Source organism: Taeniopygia guttata, chromosome Z (assembly GCF_048771995.1).
Source record: "Taeniopygia guttata chromosome Z, bTaeGut7.mat, whole genome shotgun sequence".
Classification (NCBI taxonomy): Eukaryota; Metazoa; Chordata; class Aves; order Passeriformes; family Estrildidae; genus Taeniopygia; species Taeniopygia guttata.
Window position 1 is genome coordinate 2,697,708 of NC_133063.1, and position 19,297 is coordinate 2,717,004.

Here is a 19,297-nt window from a genome sequence, read left to right on the forward strand (position 1 = left end):
CTTGAGCTGAAGCTCACGATTCAGATTTCCCCCTTCTTTTCTGTTAAGGAAATTCTTTCCTTACATGCTTTGTTTCAATAAAGTTTTGGGCTTTTTAAGGCTGGAAGGCATAGAAGAATGTAGCAACTACATATGCACATAGTACATCATTTTGTGGACAAGAATTTTTATTACACAGTAAGAAAAACGAATAAGCTTTTATACAAATTAGGAAACTGACAAGTATTAGCTAAGTAGTACACTCCTGACCATGTCTCAAGCTATAATTTGATTTAGAAGTCAACTGCACAGAATGATTAATGCAGGTACATCTCATTCATTAATAGATATGATGCCATTTAACACCCTGCAGGAGGAAAAGAGAAATTCAAGCTCATGTATGGATTACTTCAAGCATGACTGTCATCCTGGAAATAGTTATATCCATGTACCTATATCCACCTTTCAGCACAGAGCAACCTGCAGATCACCAGATTTAGTTAAAGAAGCATTAACATTCCCATCTCAAAAGTTTTATGGCCATACCAGGACATCCCTCCGTGTCCATCCAGCATATTGCCACGCCATCAGATCACAGCACTCTCCACTGGAGATTGAAACAGGCTTGTCTGCCTCAATAACATTCACTTACCTTGTTTTTATGATGAGGATCTTAATCTTCCTCTCAATATAACCAGTACAGGAGATGCTACTATCCCTGTCTGAAAACTCCCTTGGATTTTAGTTTCCTTACATCCCAGTATTTTTTGCATTTTCAAAGCATCGAGACTTTCAATGACCTAATAAAACATCACTTTTCTTGTGATTCTTGTTTTAGCCCTCACAGTATGTCTGTAAGACTGACCATACAATACCTGGCTTGCTATGAGCAGGCACTGCCCTTATCTTTCAAGTTAGTGTTCTTCCAGAACACGAAAAATCAGGTATCAGATCAGCAAAAATCTTAGGAGTCTTATGTAAAAGGAGAAAAAAAAAAAATCAAAATAGAAACAATCCACCACAGTATGATTCCGTGACTTTGCTCCCTCTGATTATCTGTAGTTCTCTTAAAAACAAAAGTGATGTCAATTTGCTGGCTCTTCAGGTGTTCGGTTCCTTGCACAGATCTTAATCCTCTCAGATACTGCCAGACACTGGACATCTGGCAATCAGAGAGGAGAATGCAGGCAGAGCTGCTTTTTGGCTACATGCAAGGCACTGGAACATCAGTGACTGATCCTAACACACCATGGCCAAAGAACAGAATAGGAAACTTTGAGCAGTTCAGATTTTTCTCTGTACCAAACAACAAATAGTAGGTGAAAAAAAAAATAGAAAGAATGCATTTTTCATTCCTAAATCTATTGGTCCAGTTTTGTCTCTTAGGGTATGAAAAATATTCATCACAGCCTCATTCCCAGCACCTACTCTAGACTCTCCAGGGCCTTGTCCAGAAGTCTCCAAACTCCAGAAGATGGAGAGGCAGTGGAAGCCCCTCTGTTCAAGGACGCCACTCTGGTCTGCTCCAAGCACATCCCAGCTACTGCTGTTCAGAGAAGCTAAGGCTGTCAGAGAGAAAGAATTCCAGTTCAACAGTATCATCAGTGGTCTCTACTGGTACATTACGTTTTTCCACAGTGGGTGAGTAATGCTGTACTTTGTGTCCTGAAGCCAACATCCTGGAAGTTCCATTGCAGGAACATGCCTCTGGGTGTGCGGTGCTGTTTGAGCAAACACAGTTCGGATGGTAAACACCTGGAGAAGAATTGGGTTGGCAATGACTAGGGATGTAGTATTCAGCCTCCTCTGGACTTGATTCTACTGGATTATGAAAAGGATAACCAGGCATGCAATATGTCTGGAGACAGTTCCTGGTTTTGAATCCAGGGTGAAGCCCTAATTTAGCAATAAGGGGCTTCCCAACATTAACCTCCTTTCTTTCATCCATTGTATCTTCCATTCCTGAATACTCATAGTGCAAGCAAATAGTGAAGATCAAATGTTCCTGTAAAAGCAGAAAGAGGGGGAGATAAAAAGTTACACTTCCTCTTCAAATAAACGCTACAGGAAACCCTTAGAGAGGCCGCAGTTTTCTGGAGAAGCAGAGTGACTGTTTTAGGAGCTAGAGACACACAACGGGCAGGCCTTGCTTCCTGAGGTCCTCTTTTGGTCACTACTTGTTCACTGAACAGTCTGTATTTCCAGAAGCACTTGTGTTACCTCAACTGCCAAAAGCACTGATGAAGAGATGCCAGGCTGTGTCTGGCACAGGTGTTCATGACACAAAGATACAGAGACACTTAGCAGTGCCCAGTCTGCTGAAGAGAACCTTTCAAAAACTGTATGCTCAGGAGCACAGGCTGATACACAGCACTTTAATCTCCTACTAATGACTTTCTAAGAGACAGCTCTGCTTCAGGTCATGTTCTTCCTGAGAAGTATAGGAACACCCTCAGAGCATGCAATAGGTGATCTGCACAAAAATAACCATCTTGGCCAAGTTCAGCATGAGCCTGGAAAATACAAAGGGCCTTGCACACTGGTTTCAGGACTACATATGTATTTTACTGCCTTTTACTTTTCAGCTGAAATGAAAGTCACTGAACTGGGTTATTATCCATTCTTTCCCTCCAAAAAACTTACTACACTAACCATACAGAGCTGCCTCAACAGAATGTCAAAGCAACATAAGTAGTGTCATTTATCTGGGCATACTTGTAATGAACAGTAAATACTAACCCTTAGTTTTTGCAGTGAACTCAGCCTGGTGTAGAGGCAGTGTTTGGGAAGGTCCTTTGATACTAAATAGCTTCCAGTTTCCTCAGGAGTTCCTTTATTGGCCTCTTTAGGATCTACATCCAAGTCCTATTGCAAGAAAAAAAAGAGAACTTAATTGATGATATAGAATTTGTAGATCATAAAATAGTATTTCTTTCAGTTTGAGAAGTTGCAGCATTTTAGACCCATTTTATTATACAAGATGCAACTTGCTATGGGTGGAGCAGAAAATTTTCAACTTCAGTGGAGCAAGATCATGAGACAGCAGCAGGAAGCACTTACGAGTGGGAAGTCTGTGATGTGGGCTCTGCAAGCTGTGATTTCAGGGGGCTTCTTAACTATCCGGGTATAGATTATCATGACATTGGAGAACTCGGCTGCAAACCCCAACTGAATCTGAACACCACACTGGAATTCAAGGGACATACTTTCTGGAAGCTCTGCCAATAAATAACACATTGTTACAGTCTAAATATAAATTTAGCATATGCATTTTTCTTTTTCAATCATTTAACAAACAAGAATTAAGTGCTTGGGATCACAAATAAACATTGGCATCTCTAAGAGAGTCTTCCTGTATGACGAGTGGTCTTAGAATGCCATCCCTGACCCTCTGCCCCAACTGTCAAAGAAATTTGAAGATGTACTCCAACAGGTTTAGGCGAAAAGGGTAAAAACAGGTCTTAAACCCCACTGGCTTTCTTAAAAGGCTTGCAAGCCTGGAACTCATCTCAGTCTTATTTTATTTTTCTTAGTTGTCTGCATTGAAAACTTCTTTTCATCATACACATTTACCATACAGTTTACCTGCCTATTTTAGGTGATTACTTTAGAATGAGATCAATGACATCTTACAAATGTCACTTCTAGACATGCAGTACTGGGAGACTGTCCCAGAAGACAGATAACCCATAAGTCTCCCCTCCAGTGTCTGAGTGGTCTTAAATATACTGAATATACATGAATTCTACATGGCACCTTGTTCATTACTATCTCACATAGGGGTAAACACCAACCCAAAAACTTCCAACTGAACATAGTAATGAAAACGTAGCTATAGCCTTGAATTTCTTCCATTTCCATTCAATAGTACATGCCCTCCCTTCTCCCATCATGGTAGCAGCATCATCTAAAAGCAGACTGTACTGTACCATGAGCTTTGGCCCACTGCAGGTTCCGTGCCAGGGTCTCTGCAGAAGATGTGCTTTGTTGAACAGGATCAGTTAATGCCCTTTTCTCTGACAAGCTGCTGCGGATCTCCAGGGCTTGCTTGCCTTTGGTAAGGGGACACTTGCCCATGTCTAAAAACAAGATGCAGAGAGGTTCTTTCAAAATCAATGCTGCTGCAATTCCAACTGAATTAAGTACCTTCCTGCAATGTGTGGTTATTGTGGTTATGCCAGAGCCAGCACATCCATCAAGAGCTGCAGTTTTACAAGTACTCCTTGCTCAGCTTTTCCTTCCCTTAAGGCCAAAGCAGTTATGCAGAACCCTGGCCAACATCGTCCCCTGTTCCTCAGAGCCAGTCCAAGCAGCATCACAGCTCTGACTGGGTAAGGTCCTAATTAGAGTGGCTAATTTCAAGAATGTGAGTAATTCCATTAGGGGAGATTATTCTAAAGAACTGGGGGCAAGCAGAGTATTTTAGGTTTAGATACAAGGGCCCAATATTGATTATTTAACAGCATCACTAATGACCCATGTGTCAGGACAGAGAACAAAACTTGGAAAGTTTGCAGATGATTAAAAACTGAGAGGAGTGGCTGATACCCCACAAGCCTGTACTACTCTTTAGAGGGCCCTGGATGGGCTGTGGAACTGACAGAGAGGAGTGTCACGAAGTCCAATAACAGGGAACACCAAGTTCTGCTTCCAAGCAGGAATAATCCCTTGCAGAGGTCCACAAAGGACCTGACTGACTGGGACGCAGCTTTGCAGGGAAGGACCTCTGCGAGGAAGAACCTGCTTGGGGATGTAGTGGCCACAAAGCTGACCATGAGCCAGCACTGCACTCTTGTGGCACAGGCACAGCAAGAACCACAGAGCCAGCAGGCTGCAGCCTTTTCCATGGGGGCTGTTTCCGTGGAACACTTAATGGGAACATTCCTCTGGCACTGTCTTCACAGAACTTGTGTACACCCTGACACCCAGCACCTGGGACTACTCACAGCAGTGCTTGTCATGCTGCCTGACAAGTCAATCTTTCCCTGCACTCTTGAACAGAACACAAAGCTCTGTGACCTGCAGCTGCCCCAGGCTGCTGAACCCAGAGCAGAGCTGGGCTGATGGACCTACACGCACCAGCCTGACACTGTTCTGTGCTTGGAGCAGGTGTTTGCCCAGAAGCAGTAGGATTATGTTAATTGTTTAAATGAACATGCAAATGACTGGACTACCACAAGCAGCTGGCACCACAGGACAGAAGAGCAGTTTTGTGGATGGACAATTCAAAGCTCCATGCAGAGAGATACTCAGAAAAGTATAAAACTGAACACTACTAAAGAAGCTGAGCATCAGGAATGTTGTTAATATGCTGCCCAGTAGCACCTGCTATTTGAACCAAAACACAAGAAAGAGATTTAATTAGTGTATCACGTTCACCATGAGAGGAAAGACATGGAAGCGAAGTTGTTTTCAGTAATGCAGACCGTGAAGACTGTTAGTGCAGTAAGCTGGAGCTCACCTTCTGCAACTTTATCAAGCAGAACAGTGACCTTCTTGTCTTCTAACAAACGGTCCTTCAGGAACTTCATGAAGATTCCATTGGCCAACCCCAGCTGCTGAATTTCATAAGCTTCTGCTCCTTGGCACCTGTGAGATCATCAGCATTGGACAAGGAAAAAAAACTGAAAAACCTGCAAGATTAAGAGTAAATTTATACTGGGAGTGGGGAAAGAAACCCTACAATTTCAAAACCAGGTTGTGTCCAAGGCCAACCTGCTCTTCGTGTTCCCCTGCAAGCAGCTGATGGAAGTGTCTCTTAAAATGAGATCACAAACTAGACCTGTTCATCAAACTGCTCATATGAGGAGCTTAAATTTATTATCGACAACTTTAGTAAAGCTCCTGACTACTTCTATTCAGCAGTTTTTGCACTTGAAAAGTGACCAAGGTTAGAGGCCCACAGCACAGCTCTGAAAAAGATCAGCTATACAATCTCAGTCATTTCTGTGGCACAGAAGAATAACTTCCTTACGTTGCATATCCAAAAACAATATTGGCCGTAACCTTCAGAGCATCCAAGATAAGAACTGTGTCATCATATTCATTTCTGTAATAAATGGAAACACAAGAAAGTAAAATAGTAATTTGAGAACTCATAATGGCAACAAAATCAAAACAGAAAAGAGAGAGTTCAGAACCAGTATTTGTTTCACTCCTACAAGTCTGTAATGAATCCTGATTCTCAAATACAAAAGTCAGCACCATCAACACTCTGCCTGAGGGCAGTGTAAAGACAGAGGCATCAGGCATTACCCAGAGAAGGGCATGCTGTAGTAACCAGTAGAGTTTAGCTGCAATCTCTGCAAAACACAACTCTGATATCCATCCATTTTAGGTCATTTCAAAAATGGCATGGTTTTTAAAAAAATTTTCTTTTCCCCACCAAACACGGTGCTGTTAGTACAAGGCTTACGTCGATGGATTTTCTATTTGGCCAGCAGATTGCGAAGCTGAATTGGATCATGGGCATTTCATTAGCAGAGAAGTTTAGAGGCTCCACAGATATTAAAGCATCAGCAACTTTCTGTTATGAAACATTCCTCAGAGACTAACTGCCAGAAGTGCTGACTGAAGAGCTGATTTCAAGTGCAAGTTTATTGATCATAGTAATTTCTCAACATGGAAAGAACACAGTACTTTGTGTAGAAAAATCCCATAAACAGTTGGTTTTTAACCTCTATATAAAGATAAAACATCCTCAGTATAGAAGCAAAATCCATGGCTCTCAGGAGTTCTAAAATAAGGACTTCCCTTGAGCCCTTCTGCTAAGTTAGCATGCCTTTGATCACAGGGCTTTTCCTTCCTCCCTGTAATGAAGAAGATGGATAATGATCCCAGGGGAAAGGGTCCTGTTTTTTCTTTAAGATGCCAAATTTTATTTTTATCTGATCAGTCTTTTTAACTTTTAAAAAACAACAGCAAAAAAGAAATAAATGTCATTGAAATTAGGAGGCAGGTATGTACTCATGTGAACCACCATGAGGTTCGCATCTCTATCCAAGGTCATGGACAGAAGTCGGTGGGTGAATCCTACTGATGCTAAAAGCACTCAGGGTCAGGCTGTGAATTCTCAGAAGCATGAACTTTGCAGTGCAGTGAATTCTCAGCCTAAAGACTTCTCATCTGCAGGAGGTCCAGCTTTCTGTTGAGATCCCAAAGAGCTGAGGTCAGCTCTCACCACCCAGGAATGTAGGAGATACCTTTTGCGACACATATCCAGCAGGAACACGTTGAGTCCCGTCTGCTTCTCCTGCATCAGCCGCAGGATGTTCTGCACACACAGGCAGTTTGCTGAGCGGTAGGGATTCGGGGCATCAACAGGAACCATGAAACTGTTCCCATAGTTTTCGTAGCCGTGGCCAGCATAGTATAACAAACCTGAGTTCAAAACAGGTGTGATAATGAGCAGTGCATCAGATACTTCTGTCCATTTTAGCGGGTCAAAGCCATCAATGCATAGCGCTGATTGTGGGCCAGGGAGCTCACTGAAGCCACTCCAAGCTACATTAACATCAACTCCACAATACACTAACACAATGAATTAAAACAAGCAAAAAAATCACACATGCAATAGAATCAGTTAGATAATTGCATAAACACACCAAGTTAAATACTCTCAAAATGTTTTAAGTAGCTATGACCTCTAACAGAGGCAGCCTGTTGTATGTGATGTGTAACTCACAGATAGGAACGAGGAAATGTGCCAACCGTAAAACATCTTCTCCGCATGTGCAATTACAAAGCTCTGAGCAGCAGTAAGTCTGCAGCTTATAAACAGAAAAGAAAATGCTGAAGAGTTTGGTAGGACTACAGAGCACATGCCCATTACCGACTACCAACAGCTCATGTTCAGTTGACTGCAGCTATATCTCCTAGTTACAGACTCATGACTCTTCTGGGTCTACTAAACAAACTCTTTGCATGCTTACCTAGCCAGAAATTACTATCCTGCCATCATGTCCCTCATGTGTCACTACACAACAGTCTACAACATTTTAAGATTTAGAATCTTCAATAAAACATGCAATATTTTTGTAGAAAAACCAACCTGATCAGGGAATTAAAGAAACTTTTTCTCAACCTTGAGAAAGGGAACTGCAAGCTAAGACTTAAGATTTTCCTTATATGAATAAAAATGTCCAATATTAAAGTAATTTAAATTTGCATGAGGATTAGATGACCTTAGAATCAATAATATCTACTGCCATAAAATGCAGTTACCAGAGGCTTGTATGATTTAATTGGATTTTCCTATTGCCTATTCCCAGTGCTGGTTTTCCTTAATGATGCAAATTCCATCTTCTAAAAAGAATTTTTATTTATCTAGTCAAAGCAGCCTGCGGGTCAGATTTGCAATTAGAATACAGTGCTCAGTTGAATAAAAGCTAACAGAAATCTGACAATTTATGCTGGCTAGAGATAATGTGTTCTTATCTTGTTATTCTTACTAAAATTTGCTGAAAAATTTAAGTCACTACAACACTGGCAGATTCAGATAAAACCCAAGGCTCACCCTAACATACTAGCTCGTGGAGGTGGACATGCTAGATGTTTTCACCTTTTCACTACACAGAGCTACAAGAAATGAAAATATGAGGGCTACCTGAGCCTGGTGAGCTTCAAGAGAGCTAAAAATGCTATGAAGTGCAACTGCATAATCTTGTGTCAGGCCCTAGGTTAAAAAGAAAGCCTTAATGTGATTTCCAGAGCTCAGATCTGGACCTAAATCAGGGTTATATTTGATATTCTATGTATCTGAGCGTATACTCTCTAAGTAATTGGACTGACTGACTACATTCCTTTTCTATCCTTGGCAGATGACTGTGCTATGTGTCAAGTACCTGCAACAGTTAATATGTTGAGCTCAACATCAGAAATAAATCTGCACATACCTGGGGTAAGTGGAGTAAACATATTTGGAGAGCCTCGACAGAGACTCGCATACAATAATTTTAAGTAGGCTCAAGTTCCTCAGAGACGTCAGCATTTAACTGATATCTGCCTCCCTTCCCCCCTCCCTCTCATTTAAAAAGAAAGCAGCCTAAATATTTTTAGCCTTTCCAACACATGGGTCTGTGCTTTTACCCTGTGTGGAATACAATGTTAATTGCAACCTACATTTAGAACAGCACAGACTTAAGACAGCAGAGGAGACAACCATCATCACTTTGTTTACTACTCCTGCTCTTAAGGACCAGCATCTGAAATGCCACTTTCCTGGCAGTAAGCCATAATTACACAACCTAGTAAGCATCAGGTTTATAGAGCAGGGACTAAACAGGAGTAGTCATTATGCCTCTTCTATTTGAAGCTATGTCCACTAAAAAAGGCAATAAATCATTACCTATTTGTGCACTGACAGCATCTTTTATAGGCTTTAAGCCATTCATAGCCACTATGCAGAAAGAACAAACTAATCATTTAAATGGGAGTAGTTATTGCCAAACACCACTGAAAAACTGTTCTGCTTACCTTTTGTATCAACTGGCTGGAAAAGTACAACTGCAAAAATATGCCACATAAGAACTTTCATATAGTGCTGCTGCGAAATTAATTAAAGCCTTTCAGTACTTTATTTGCTACATTCATGTCCACAGTTAGGGAGAAAAATTGAGAAGGTGCAAAACTCTCAAAGCTCACTTAAACAGGTAAGCCCATCTATTTCCCAGGGAATAATAAGAGCAAACTGCTCTCAAAAGCCTCATGTTCCTGCCAGACCAAGGCTTCATGTCAGGCAGATTTTGGCTCAGATATAAATGCCCAAATGTCAGGGCAGGCAGTTCTGCACAGAAAGAGCATCAGGTAACACACCCATAAAAAAAGTCATGCCAAGAAATAAGCTGACCTTGTGTTCCAAAAAGGGATCAAATAATGTTTTCTCAAATGGATTTTTACTACAGGAATTCTGCAATCCACTAAATAGGGACCTGGGAAAACATTTTGCTCTCTGTCCTAAATAATTTCTGGAGTTTTCTATACAATCTTAGAAATATGACAGAATAGTGGCAGTCAGCAGAAAACATAAGAACTTTTCTTACGCTCCAAACCAGATCACTCTTGGCCTTTTCCATGCAAGGCTTTTGCTCCATGCATCAATTCCATCATGCTCTTCTCCACTTCTGTACTGTGCTTTGTGCCCCAAAATCAAATCTAGGCAAGCAAAGTACTATCAATAATATCAAACAAAATAAAAGTCTGCACTGCAGTTTTAGGTGTGATTAAAGAATGAAGTTCAAACATTTGATCTGTTCTAAAAGTAAAGGAACAATAACATTTTAACCGAAGTCAGAAGATATGCTGGTGGGTGCCTTTAACTTACTCTTCTCATTCTACATACATCATATTTACCATGAAGGTTGCTTAGCAGAGGGAAATATCAGATGTTTGCTACTTGATACATACAAAACGGACCTACTTCAGAAGGGATTTATGTGTCCTTACCATAAACTCCTTCGTCCAGGAGAAGCAAAAATTCATCCACTGCATTGCGCATCTCAGACTCGGTAAGATCCAGCAAAGATACAACTTTGAAATCCAGCTGCCTTAGTAAACTGGTCAATTCATAGACATCTACCATTGGAGCCTTGAGCTGGGGATGATTCCAGTAGCTCATGTTTCCTATTAACAGAGCCACCTTGTCTGTGGCTGCCAAGACACACAGAGGAAAAAAAAAACATGTCACATTTATATATTCCATAGATTCAACACCTTTAGATTGAAAGTTTTCCAAAGTGAAAAGAGTATCAATCTCACTTCAGGCACAATATTTTATCTGATTTTACAAGTCATCCCACATTAACAACCCAGCTCAACTCTCTTTTCAGCCTGAAGAAAAAAACTCACCTGCATGAGAGAGGAGCACTTACAACACTCCTCCTCACACTAATGAACCTGAAAGAGCCAATAAATTCTGACAGGGGCCAGCAGCCTTTCCATCTGGTGTAGTATCAACAGGACAACATGCCTGACCACTCAAGTCTACAGTGCAAATTTAAGAATGTGATTTAAAAACCCAGCAACTATTCTTCATATCACATGTGCTAACTATCTCTTTATGAGCTTCAGCTCAGCATCAAAGGATCCACATGACAGAATGGGGAGAGCTGCAAGGACAGCATCTCCTTAGCAGACGGGACAGCAATCCTTTCTATCACATCATCCCAATACCACTGCCTCCAAGTGTTCAAAGGAATGGAGTAACACACTGGCTAAGGTCTGGCCACAGGAATCTGAAGCAGTAAACTGAAACAGATGAAAAGCTGCAAACGTTTCACAGGGTCACTAAAAATACTGGTGCCCTCGGCACAGTTTACACCTGAAAGGGCAAACAAGCATTCTAAAAGGACTACACAAATATCCACATATCTCCCTCCCTGGAGCTCTCTATTTGCCCCATGGGTCTTGCACTGGCAGTGTCAGTAGCAGCAATACTCAGAAGCAGCAAAATCTGTGTCCTACATGTCAAATACATACAGTCATTTCAGTACAAAACTACTTACCCACAGGTCTGTGACTTGACTCTTCTTGTGGGTCTGTTTGAAATAGAAGAAAAGAGCAGCATGTCAGTGACTCCAGAAAATGAACTGCATCTTCCCCACAGCCATAGTCTAGTAGCACTGCTTTCCCTAACACTTTCCTGGTTTAATGCAAGAAAAAGCCCTCTCTTTGTTTTGGTGGGGTTTGGGGGTGTTATGTTAATATTGTTGTTTTTGTTTAGATTATTTCCTTCACCCTCTTCCCGCAAACAACCTGACAGGATGTGAATAGCTTATTCTATAGATTAAGAAAGAATAGATGCTGAATCTCACAAACTGCACACTGGCATTTTCAGTGACATCCAACCAGTTCATCTTCTCCAAACAAAAAGCAGACGTGCAAGGTGGGGGATGCTTAGCAGGGATTCCCATCTGAATCTGAAAATTATTTTATTCTGTACTTCACAGAGGGGTGGCAGAGCCACTGCTGTGCCAAGAGAAACAGTAAGCAGCCTGCCAAAGTGGTTCACCTGGATAACATGACACAGTATGACAGAAAAGCCCTTCAGTGGCTGAAACTGAGACTGGGCAAACATAAACGAATTTGATATCTAACCCAGGATAGTATCTTTGGGAGTTGAGGTTTTGGGAAAACTATATCAGGGATAATTCCCTCTGGAGCAACACTGTAAACCAACATTTCTATAATAACCACCTAACAGTCTTCAAATCACACTGGCTGACTCCAACATGACTGGAAGAACTATGCCACTCAACATATCATGAGTCACAGCCAGACACCTCACATCTTTTCACCTTAGTTATCTGAGAAAGCAGCAATGTCCTAAAACCAAGTCCCAAGAAACCACAGACAAGAAAGAGAATTCCCTTTGTATCTGTGTAAGTATATGTGCAGCCTTGGGCTATTTTACAAACAGCAACTCTATGATTCTCTATATGCTTCAAGTGAAATCTCTTGGAACTAGAAAGCTGTGCTGCTCTTAAGGTGACACCAGCTCCTATTCAGTTCTCAGTTACAGGTACATCCAAATACTGTAAAGTTTATACTGCAACCCAGTGAGCCTTCAATTACTTGTAACATAAAATGAAGATGCCAAGGTTAAGTTTTTCAAAACTTATCACTCACCTGATTCGTGAAGATCACTTAAATCTTCTGTGAAGGAAAACACCAATAAAATAATAGTTTAAACAAGAAGCAGAAACCCCATTTTATTAGTAAAAACGTAAGTGCCATGCCATTATTAAACAAAGCCGAACAAAGAAAACAAACTACCTTTCTAAAATACTTTTGACTTTGCATTTCTGCAAATCAAACCTTTTGTGTTTATTCCACACAGATAAGAGAAAATCCTATAGCAATACATTAAGCTGTGCTAGATGCAGCATTGCAGTACAGTAGATGTAAAAACAAAGTGGGGGACAGTTATGACATCTCAATCCCACAGGCAAGCGAGTAGGTTGAAGGAAAAAGGAAAAGGTATCAGAATCATCCCACTGAAGAACAGATGTTTGAGGGGCTGCTGAAAAAGCAACATCCTGAGCAAAAAATCTGATTTTAGGAAGCCATGTGTATTCAGAAAGACTTCAGATACAATCTTCAAATATCCTAAACTACCACGGGTTTCACCTCTTTCTTCTGAGAAGACTGGAAAGCAGGGAAAAGAAAACTAACATCTCTGAAGCACCAGTGCTCTCTCGGAGCAGCCTCGCACCACTGTACCCAACCCCATGTGCTGCGGATATTGCAGCTTCCGAGATGCTCAGCAGTCGAGGGAGGGATGGTACCAACATTAAGGGTCACAATACACTTCTTCCTCCCTGCTGCAACAGTGCAAAGGAGAACAGAAATCATCCTGAGGATGGTGCTAAAAAGACTTCTGCAGACATGGAGCTGACATTGGAACTAGCTCTAGCCAGCTCTCTAAGATCATCCAGGTTCCTGAATATCTACAGATTTTCTTTCTAGGATGTTGCCTCCTGAGCCCCACCAAAGAACTTTCCAGATCATTCAAATACCACAAAAGAAGGAAGTAGCCGTGTGATCTAGATCATGGTGTCCAGGCAAAGAAGAGAGAAGAACATGCAGAAGGACTATTGCATCATCCATCAGTGTTTTAAACCCAAGCTCTTAACTCACATACGCCTTTCAGCAACACACTCAACAACCTGTCATTCCCATCACCAATTGTTAAAACTGATTCACAATTAGAGGTTTACATTACCTTCTGTGCACTCCACTGCCACAGCCTTCCTTCCTTGTGTTTTAAGGAGGGAAAAAAAATTGGAAGACGAGCTCTCAGTTCTGAGAGTTAGCACACAAGGTGGAAGATAAAGGGCACTGTCAAGCTGCTCTGCAATGTGGCTCACTTTAGAGCAGTGTAAATTTGCATTGGCCATAACACTACAGTAATGATTCCTGAAACTCAGGAGTACTAAACTAGGGTGTCTCTTAAGTTAGGAAGTTACACGGTAGTATTGCCAGATAGATCTGGAAGCTATACAAACAGATCTGCTCTTCTTCAGTTCCCTGCAAATACACATGCATGAACATGAAATGTGTTCATTCGTTCTACATGAAATGAACAAGCTCACCTCTCCTGATTGCTGAAGGACTCCATGTAACAGAGTTCATGTCTCCAGCAAGGGTTAAAGTGGTTTTTAGTTGTCAAAAAGCATGTATCAGCTAGCAATCTGCTAACAAGCCACATACATGCTGGCAGGGCTGAAAAGGGACAGTACTTCTGTACTGGTTATCATAAAAACCCAAAACTCTAAAATTACATTTGCTGGATGCAAGCACAGGTGTTTTAACAAATGGATAAACTAAAAATATAGAAGGCATGCGCTTGTCTTAATACTGAAAGCTTCAAAAAAAAAAATTTAGTGATGTAGAAGAAATGGACAAAGGAGCTGACCTGTATGAAATAGAAGAACTCCTTACCTATAATGACTTCTACTTTCTTGCTGTCTTCGTCCTCCCGGTCATTGAATACATGACACCAATATGTTCCTTGATGTCCCACATCCACGCAAGTTACCTATGCAAGCATCATCACAATCATCCCAACAGACCTCCAAAAAAAACCTGCATCAGGTATTTAAGCCTCACATCTAAGCCCCACAGGCAAGAAAGAGTAAAAAAAACTAGCAGCACTTCAAGTGAGCACTTCATCAGACGTTATCATGGTTCTGGAGAAATTATTTTCTTCAAGGGAACTTTCTGTGGTAAGCTCAAGGTGGTTAATGTTAGCTCCCAAGTGTGGCCCATTGCAGTAACTTACTGTGTAGACATTTTTGCTCCCATTTGCCAAAGGAAATCCATTTCTGAACCATTGGTAATGAGGAACTGGGTTTCCAACAGCTCCACATTCTAGTACCAAAGCATCCCCCACTGTCAGGTTTTGTGGCTGAGGCTGATTACAAATGCACAACTTGTTTTCAGGCAAACCCATTAAGAGCCCTTAAAAACGAAAAGGAAGTAACAAGAAAAGGATGTGTGAGACAACCTAAGCACAACAACAGGGACCCAAGTGCCTTGAGGAAGCAGGAAGGCACTTTCAGAAGGTGTTTTTGCCACTCACCATGAGGCATATCCTGAAGCTCACAAACTTCAAGGCGTACCCACCGACTGAACGTGAAAGAAGATTCACTGTTCACTCGGCAGATGTAAAAGCCAGAATCCTTTACACTCACTGGACTCAAAACCAGTTCTGGAGAATTACCATGGGGAACCTGCATCACAGATGAACCAAAAATACTTCCATTTCAATTGGTTTAATCTTAACCAGGATCGAGCATTATAATATTTATTTCCAAGTCCTTAACACCATCCTCAACTCCTTCACTTACTGTAGCCTGAGACAACTGAACTTACAGCTTCCTTTCTGCCCCATTCCACATTCACAGCCCCCAGGAATGAAGTGGTGTGAACATAAGGAATCACAGTTTTGTTTTAGCACATTCATAGGATCATCCAGCATTTCTTAAACTTTCTGAGTATTATGAGTATATACAGCAATCTTCTCTCATTGTGAATAAGAGTCTTAAAAAAAAAAAGGACAATCCAAAATCATTATGTGTTATTTTCACTATTTAAAAACCCTGCATTCTCTATGAACTCTTACCTCTTTTTCCTGCTTGAACCACTGGTATTGCACAAATGGGAGTCCTGTTGCCCAGCAGCACAACTTGACAACCTGACCAGAGAGCGCTGCTTGAGAGTCTGGCTGTACAACAATCTTTACACCTTTAAGACAGAATTTACACATAGAAAAGTTATGAAGAAATACAAGTCCATAATTTATATTTGCATTTAAATTGCCCTTGGAGCCCGGAACATTTCTGTCATTAAATATACTTGAAAATAATTTGTTTGTACTGTGTATATGCACAGTTCCAATTAGTTATATTACTTTAAGACATTCAAAATTGTCTTCCACTACACAAAATCCATGCTCAAATCGAGAAGTACTCGATGGAGCTCATAAAAGGTTTAAAGCATATCATTCAGGTATTTTAATTTTAAAGGAAATAATATGTCTCATGGTATCACAGATCCCTTTTTGGAAAGATATTCTCAGTTTTAAATGTTTGCTCACTCCCAACAATTTCTTTGAACTGTTCAGATTAACGCCCAGCCTGAGGGAGTCAAAGCAGTCAGAGTTTAAGTCCAACAGAGCACATTTTCCTGCTATTCCTTATACACTCTTATGTCTCTGACTCATGCGGAACATAGGGCTGGGGTTTTCTGCAAGGTAAAACTTTCTACTTCAAATCTTAACTGACACCACTCTGATATGATGCAATTATTTTCTTAACCTAAGCTATTCCAGATCTTGTTACAGCTTGGTCCCAAAACCAGGTCCACTGGTATAGCCAAGATCATCAGAAGAAGGAGAATGGAACATTTAAAAATCATGATTTGAAGCATTCTTTGCTCTGGATGGTACAACTAGACCAGAACCTACAGAGACAATAGCCTGAAACAGAGAGCACATGGCGTTTGGAAATCACGTAACCTTGCCTGGCAGAGCAGTGGGTTCTATCAACTGCCTCCACTCACATGATTACTCTGAAAGAGTAGAACACACCGTCAGCTACTCCAAAAAAAGCTGCAGCACTTTGAAATTCCCTGCCTTCCTTACTCCAAAATCACTTCCTTCTACACCTAGCACTGGAGATCAGTACCTCAACTCCTCATTTAACACTTCCTCTGCCGCTTTCTGCAGTTAAACTGTGCTGTTTTTGAGCATCACAGTCCTCTAACATTAACCAAAAGAAAAGTAACTATGCCATTTCAATTTAAAGGACAGAAAAAGTAAGAAGCCTTGCTCTTTCCAAAACTTCCACTTTCTTTTTTATTTTCCCCCAATTTGCATCACAAACAGCTCTTAAGAACATAGATAAGAAAAATCCACTGTAAGATAAGCATTTTGCACTCATCAGAAGCATTCCAAACAAGTTCTAAGAAATCTGATCCATAATTTCTTCCCAGTTTCAGTTCCTTTCCTGTGGTTTATTCAGCACTACACAGTGACTTCCTGCACGTACCATGGAATTTAATGGTTCAAAAAGAAAAACCTTCCAGCTCAATTTTGTGATTGATTACAAAGACACATAAATATTTCTTCCATTTTCCTTGGAAAATGCAGAGCATAAGTGTTACCTTTGAATATGGCAAAGTGACATCTATGGTTACCAGACTTTGAAACCATGCAAATTCAGTATTCATAATCTTATTAATAATCTGCCCTAACTGGACCCTTCCCCTTCATCTGGAATAAGTTACTGACATCTCCAGACTCTAGTGCTGGCAGCACTACCTGTCTGTCCATCTCTGGTCCATAAGCATCTCCCAGAGGCACATGCTGAGACCAAACCCCAGTCAGCAGACAGAATGACAACGCCCAGCACACCCATGGAGCCAAGTCCAAGTCTGCAACAACACTGCATGAAGGTTTGGCTTACATTTAACCTCAGAATCAGATCAGCCAATAACCTTGGTAATCATCTGGATCCCAGCTACCTAGAAATCATGCACTAAAGATGTTTTTAGCTACTGTAGAGTGCTGCCTTGAGTGTTCCCAGTGTAAAATCCAGGGCTGCAGTGAAAGCAGAGCCCAGAACTGACCTGAGTGGCTCAGACACCGGAGAGCCTCTGTATGCTCCAGGGCCTGCAAGGACTCCGCCAGCTCCACCACAGTGCAGCCCCGATCCCCCAGCAGCTTCAAGAGACTCCAGCTGGGACTGCCTTCTGGCTCCAGCACCTGGAGGGAACACTGCTCCAAGTCGAGAGGGCTATGGAATAATGTGAGAAAGACATGGCATAGACCTTCTCAATACCTTTTTCTCAGAAAGGACCTGGGTAAACAATCACTTGTAGATAAATAAAAAGATTTTTAAAAATAGAGATAGGAAATTCCCAGCTGATTTGGACATATTTGCAGCATTTCCTTCAAGTTTCAGGAGTTCAGAGGTTATTCAGTAACACGTCCACAGACAGAAAGTGGTATTAGTGAGCTGGATGGTATAAGAGATGCATATACCTCACAAGTCTCAGCAAATGTATTAAGAAACCTCCTATTTTTCACTTTTAAAGTGTCAGCAGAAAAAGTAGTACAGCACCTTTCATTTCTATGAGCCTAATTCAGAAGCCGTAGAGAGTGAGTCAGACTCTTAACTTCGAAGTACAGGAAGACTGATTTTAAAGTTGTTGTAAACAAGTGACTGCTGGAGTCCAGCCTAACACACCGACTGTACAGTGTAGTTAACTGTGTCTGAACTTTGTAGTTTCAACTTTGGTGTCGTTGTCACGCACTTTCAATCACAGCGGATTCAATCAACACAAACAAAGAAATAATGACAACTGCCTAAAGAGAATACAAGGTTACATATTTCCACTAAAAAGATTAATCAACGTTTCCTTCCTTAAATCACAGTGCTACGCAAACCTGGGGGCGAGATACCTTCAGTATGTGGTGATACTTTCACTTATGAAGTGGACGGACTTTCAGTGTTTTACGGGATTAGAGAGATAAACACGCACCGCTGGGCCGCGCCCCGCCGCCGCTGCCCGCGCCCCGCCGCTGCCCGCGCTCACCTCAGCCGCACCGTGCCGCGGCTCCCCGCTCGCTGCGCCAGCTCCCGCCAGCCCTTGCCGGGCGCCGCGCGGTCCAGCAGCTCGCTGAGCCTACGGAGCAGCGGCCCGGCCAGGCGGCTGAGGGGCAGCGGCCCCGCCGCGCCGCACTCCATGGCTGCCCGCCGGGGCGGGGCTGCCGCACGGAAGGAAGAGCCACGCGGGACGGGGCGGCCGGGCGGGGTCCGGCTGAGGGGAGCGCGCGCGCCGCGCCCTGAGGGGGCACCGCCCTGTTGAGGGGCACCGCGCCCTGTGAGGACGCCGCCCTGAGGGGGCCCAGCTCTGAGGGCCCTGCGCCCCCGGGACATCCCGTCGTCCTCCTCGGACACCGTGAGGAAACAGTTCAGGTGCGGTTGTACCCCTGTTGAAATGGGAGTGTTGTGCGAGCGGAAGACCTGCTGCAGCGTCCCCGGGTGGTCCTGAGAAGGCCGAACGTGGCTTTAGAACCGGGGCTGGGGCGTAAACCAGACAAAGCCCACAAGACCTGAGAGCTGTTTCTCTCTCGCTTTGAGGAGAAAAAGCTTTATCTGACTGCAACCAGTACGACCATGGATTCTCTTCCTTTACACAACTTTTCCCAGCCTGCTGCCACTGTCGAAGCGTGCAGCGTAAAGGCACCTTGTGTCCTCAGCAAGGGAGAGGAGAGACTGCTCAGGAAGAGCCTCCCAAGATGTTCCCCTGAGTG

At 42.3% G+C, this 19,297-nt stretch overlaps 1 protein-coding gene across 3 annotated transcripts; it reads right to left on the reverse strand.

The window, feature by feature from the left end:
- Positions 1-149: 149 nt before the first annotated feature.
- Positions 150-18,772, reverse strand: LOC140681710 (mucosa-associated lymphoid tissue lymphoma translocation protein 1 homolog). 3 transcript variants are annotated; one of them, XM_072921868.1, is made up of 17 exons: positions 18,577-18,772; positions 17,608-17,774; positions 15,602-15,723; positions 15,059-15,209; positions 14,759-14,937; positions 14,419-14,515; positions 13,700-13,732; positions 12,604-12,630; positions 11,481-11,513; positions 10,423-10,626; positions 7,182-7,359; positions 5,954-6,028; positions 5,441-5,568; positions 3,909-4,058; positions 3,040-3,197; positions 2,719-2,844; positions 150-1,984 (listed from the first exon to the last, which is right to left on the reverse strand). In XM_072921868.1, the coding sequence occupies exons 1-17, from the start codon at positions 18,726-18,728 to the stop codon at positions 1,520-1,522; spliced, it is 2,445 nt and encodes an 814-aa protein (XP_072777969.1). In that variant the 5' UTR covers positions 18,729-18,772; the 3' UTR covers positions 150-1,519. The 3 variants fall into 3 exon arrangements, with proteins under 3 accessions (XP_072777969.1, XP_072777970.1, XP_072777971.1); XM_072921869.1 differs by lacking the exon at positions 13,700-13,732; XM_072921870.1 differs by lacking the exon at positions 3,909-4,058.
- Between the last annotated feature and the right edge of the window lie 525 nt (positions 18,773-19,297).

Excerpts from the sequence above, each read along its gene's own strand:
- LOC140681710 (XM_072921868.1), bottom strand. The coding sequence starts at position 18,728 with ATGGAGTGCGGCGCGGCGGGGCCGCTGCCCCTCAGCCGCCTGGCCGGG. Across the intron at positions 15,724-17,607 it reads CCGGTGTCTGAGCCACTCAG|GTGTAAAGATTGTTGTACAG; the intron begins GTCAGTTCTGGG and ends TCTGTCTTAAAG. Across the intron at positions 3,198-3,908 it reads GCAGTGGGCCAAAGCTCATG|AGCTTCCAGAAAGTATGTCC; the intron begins GTACAGTACAGT and ends ATTTATTGGCAG.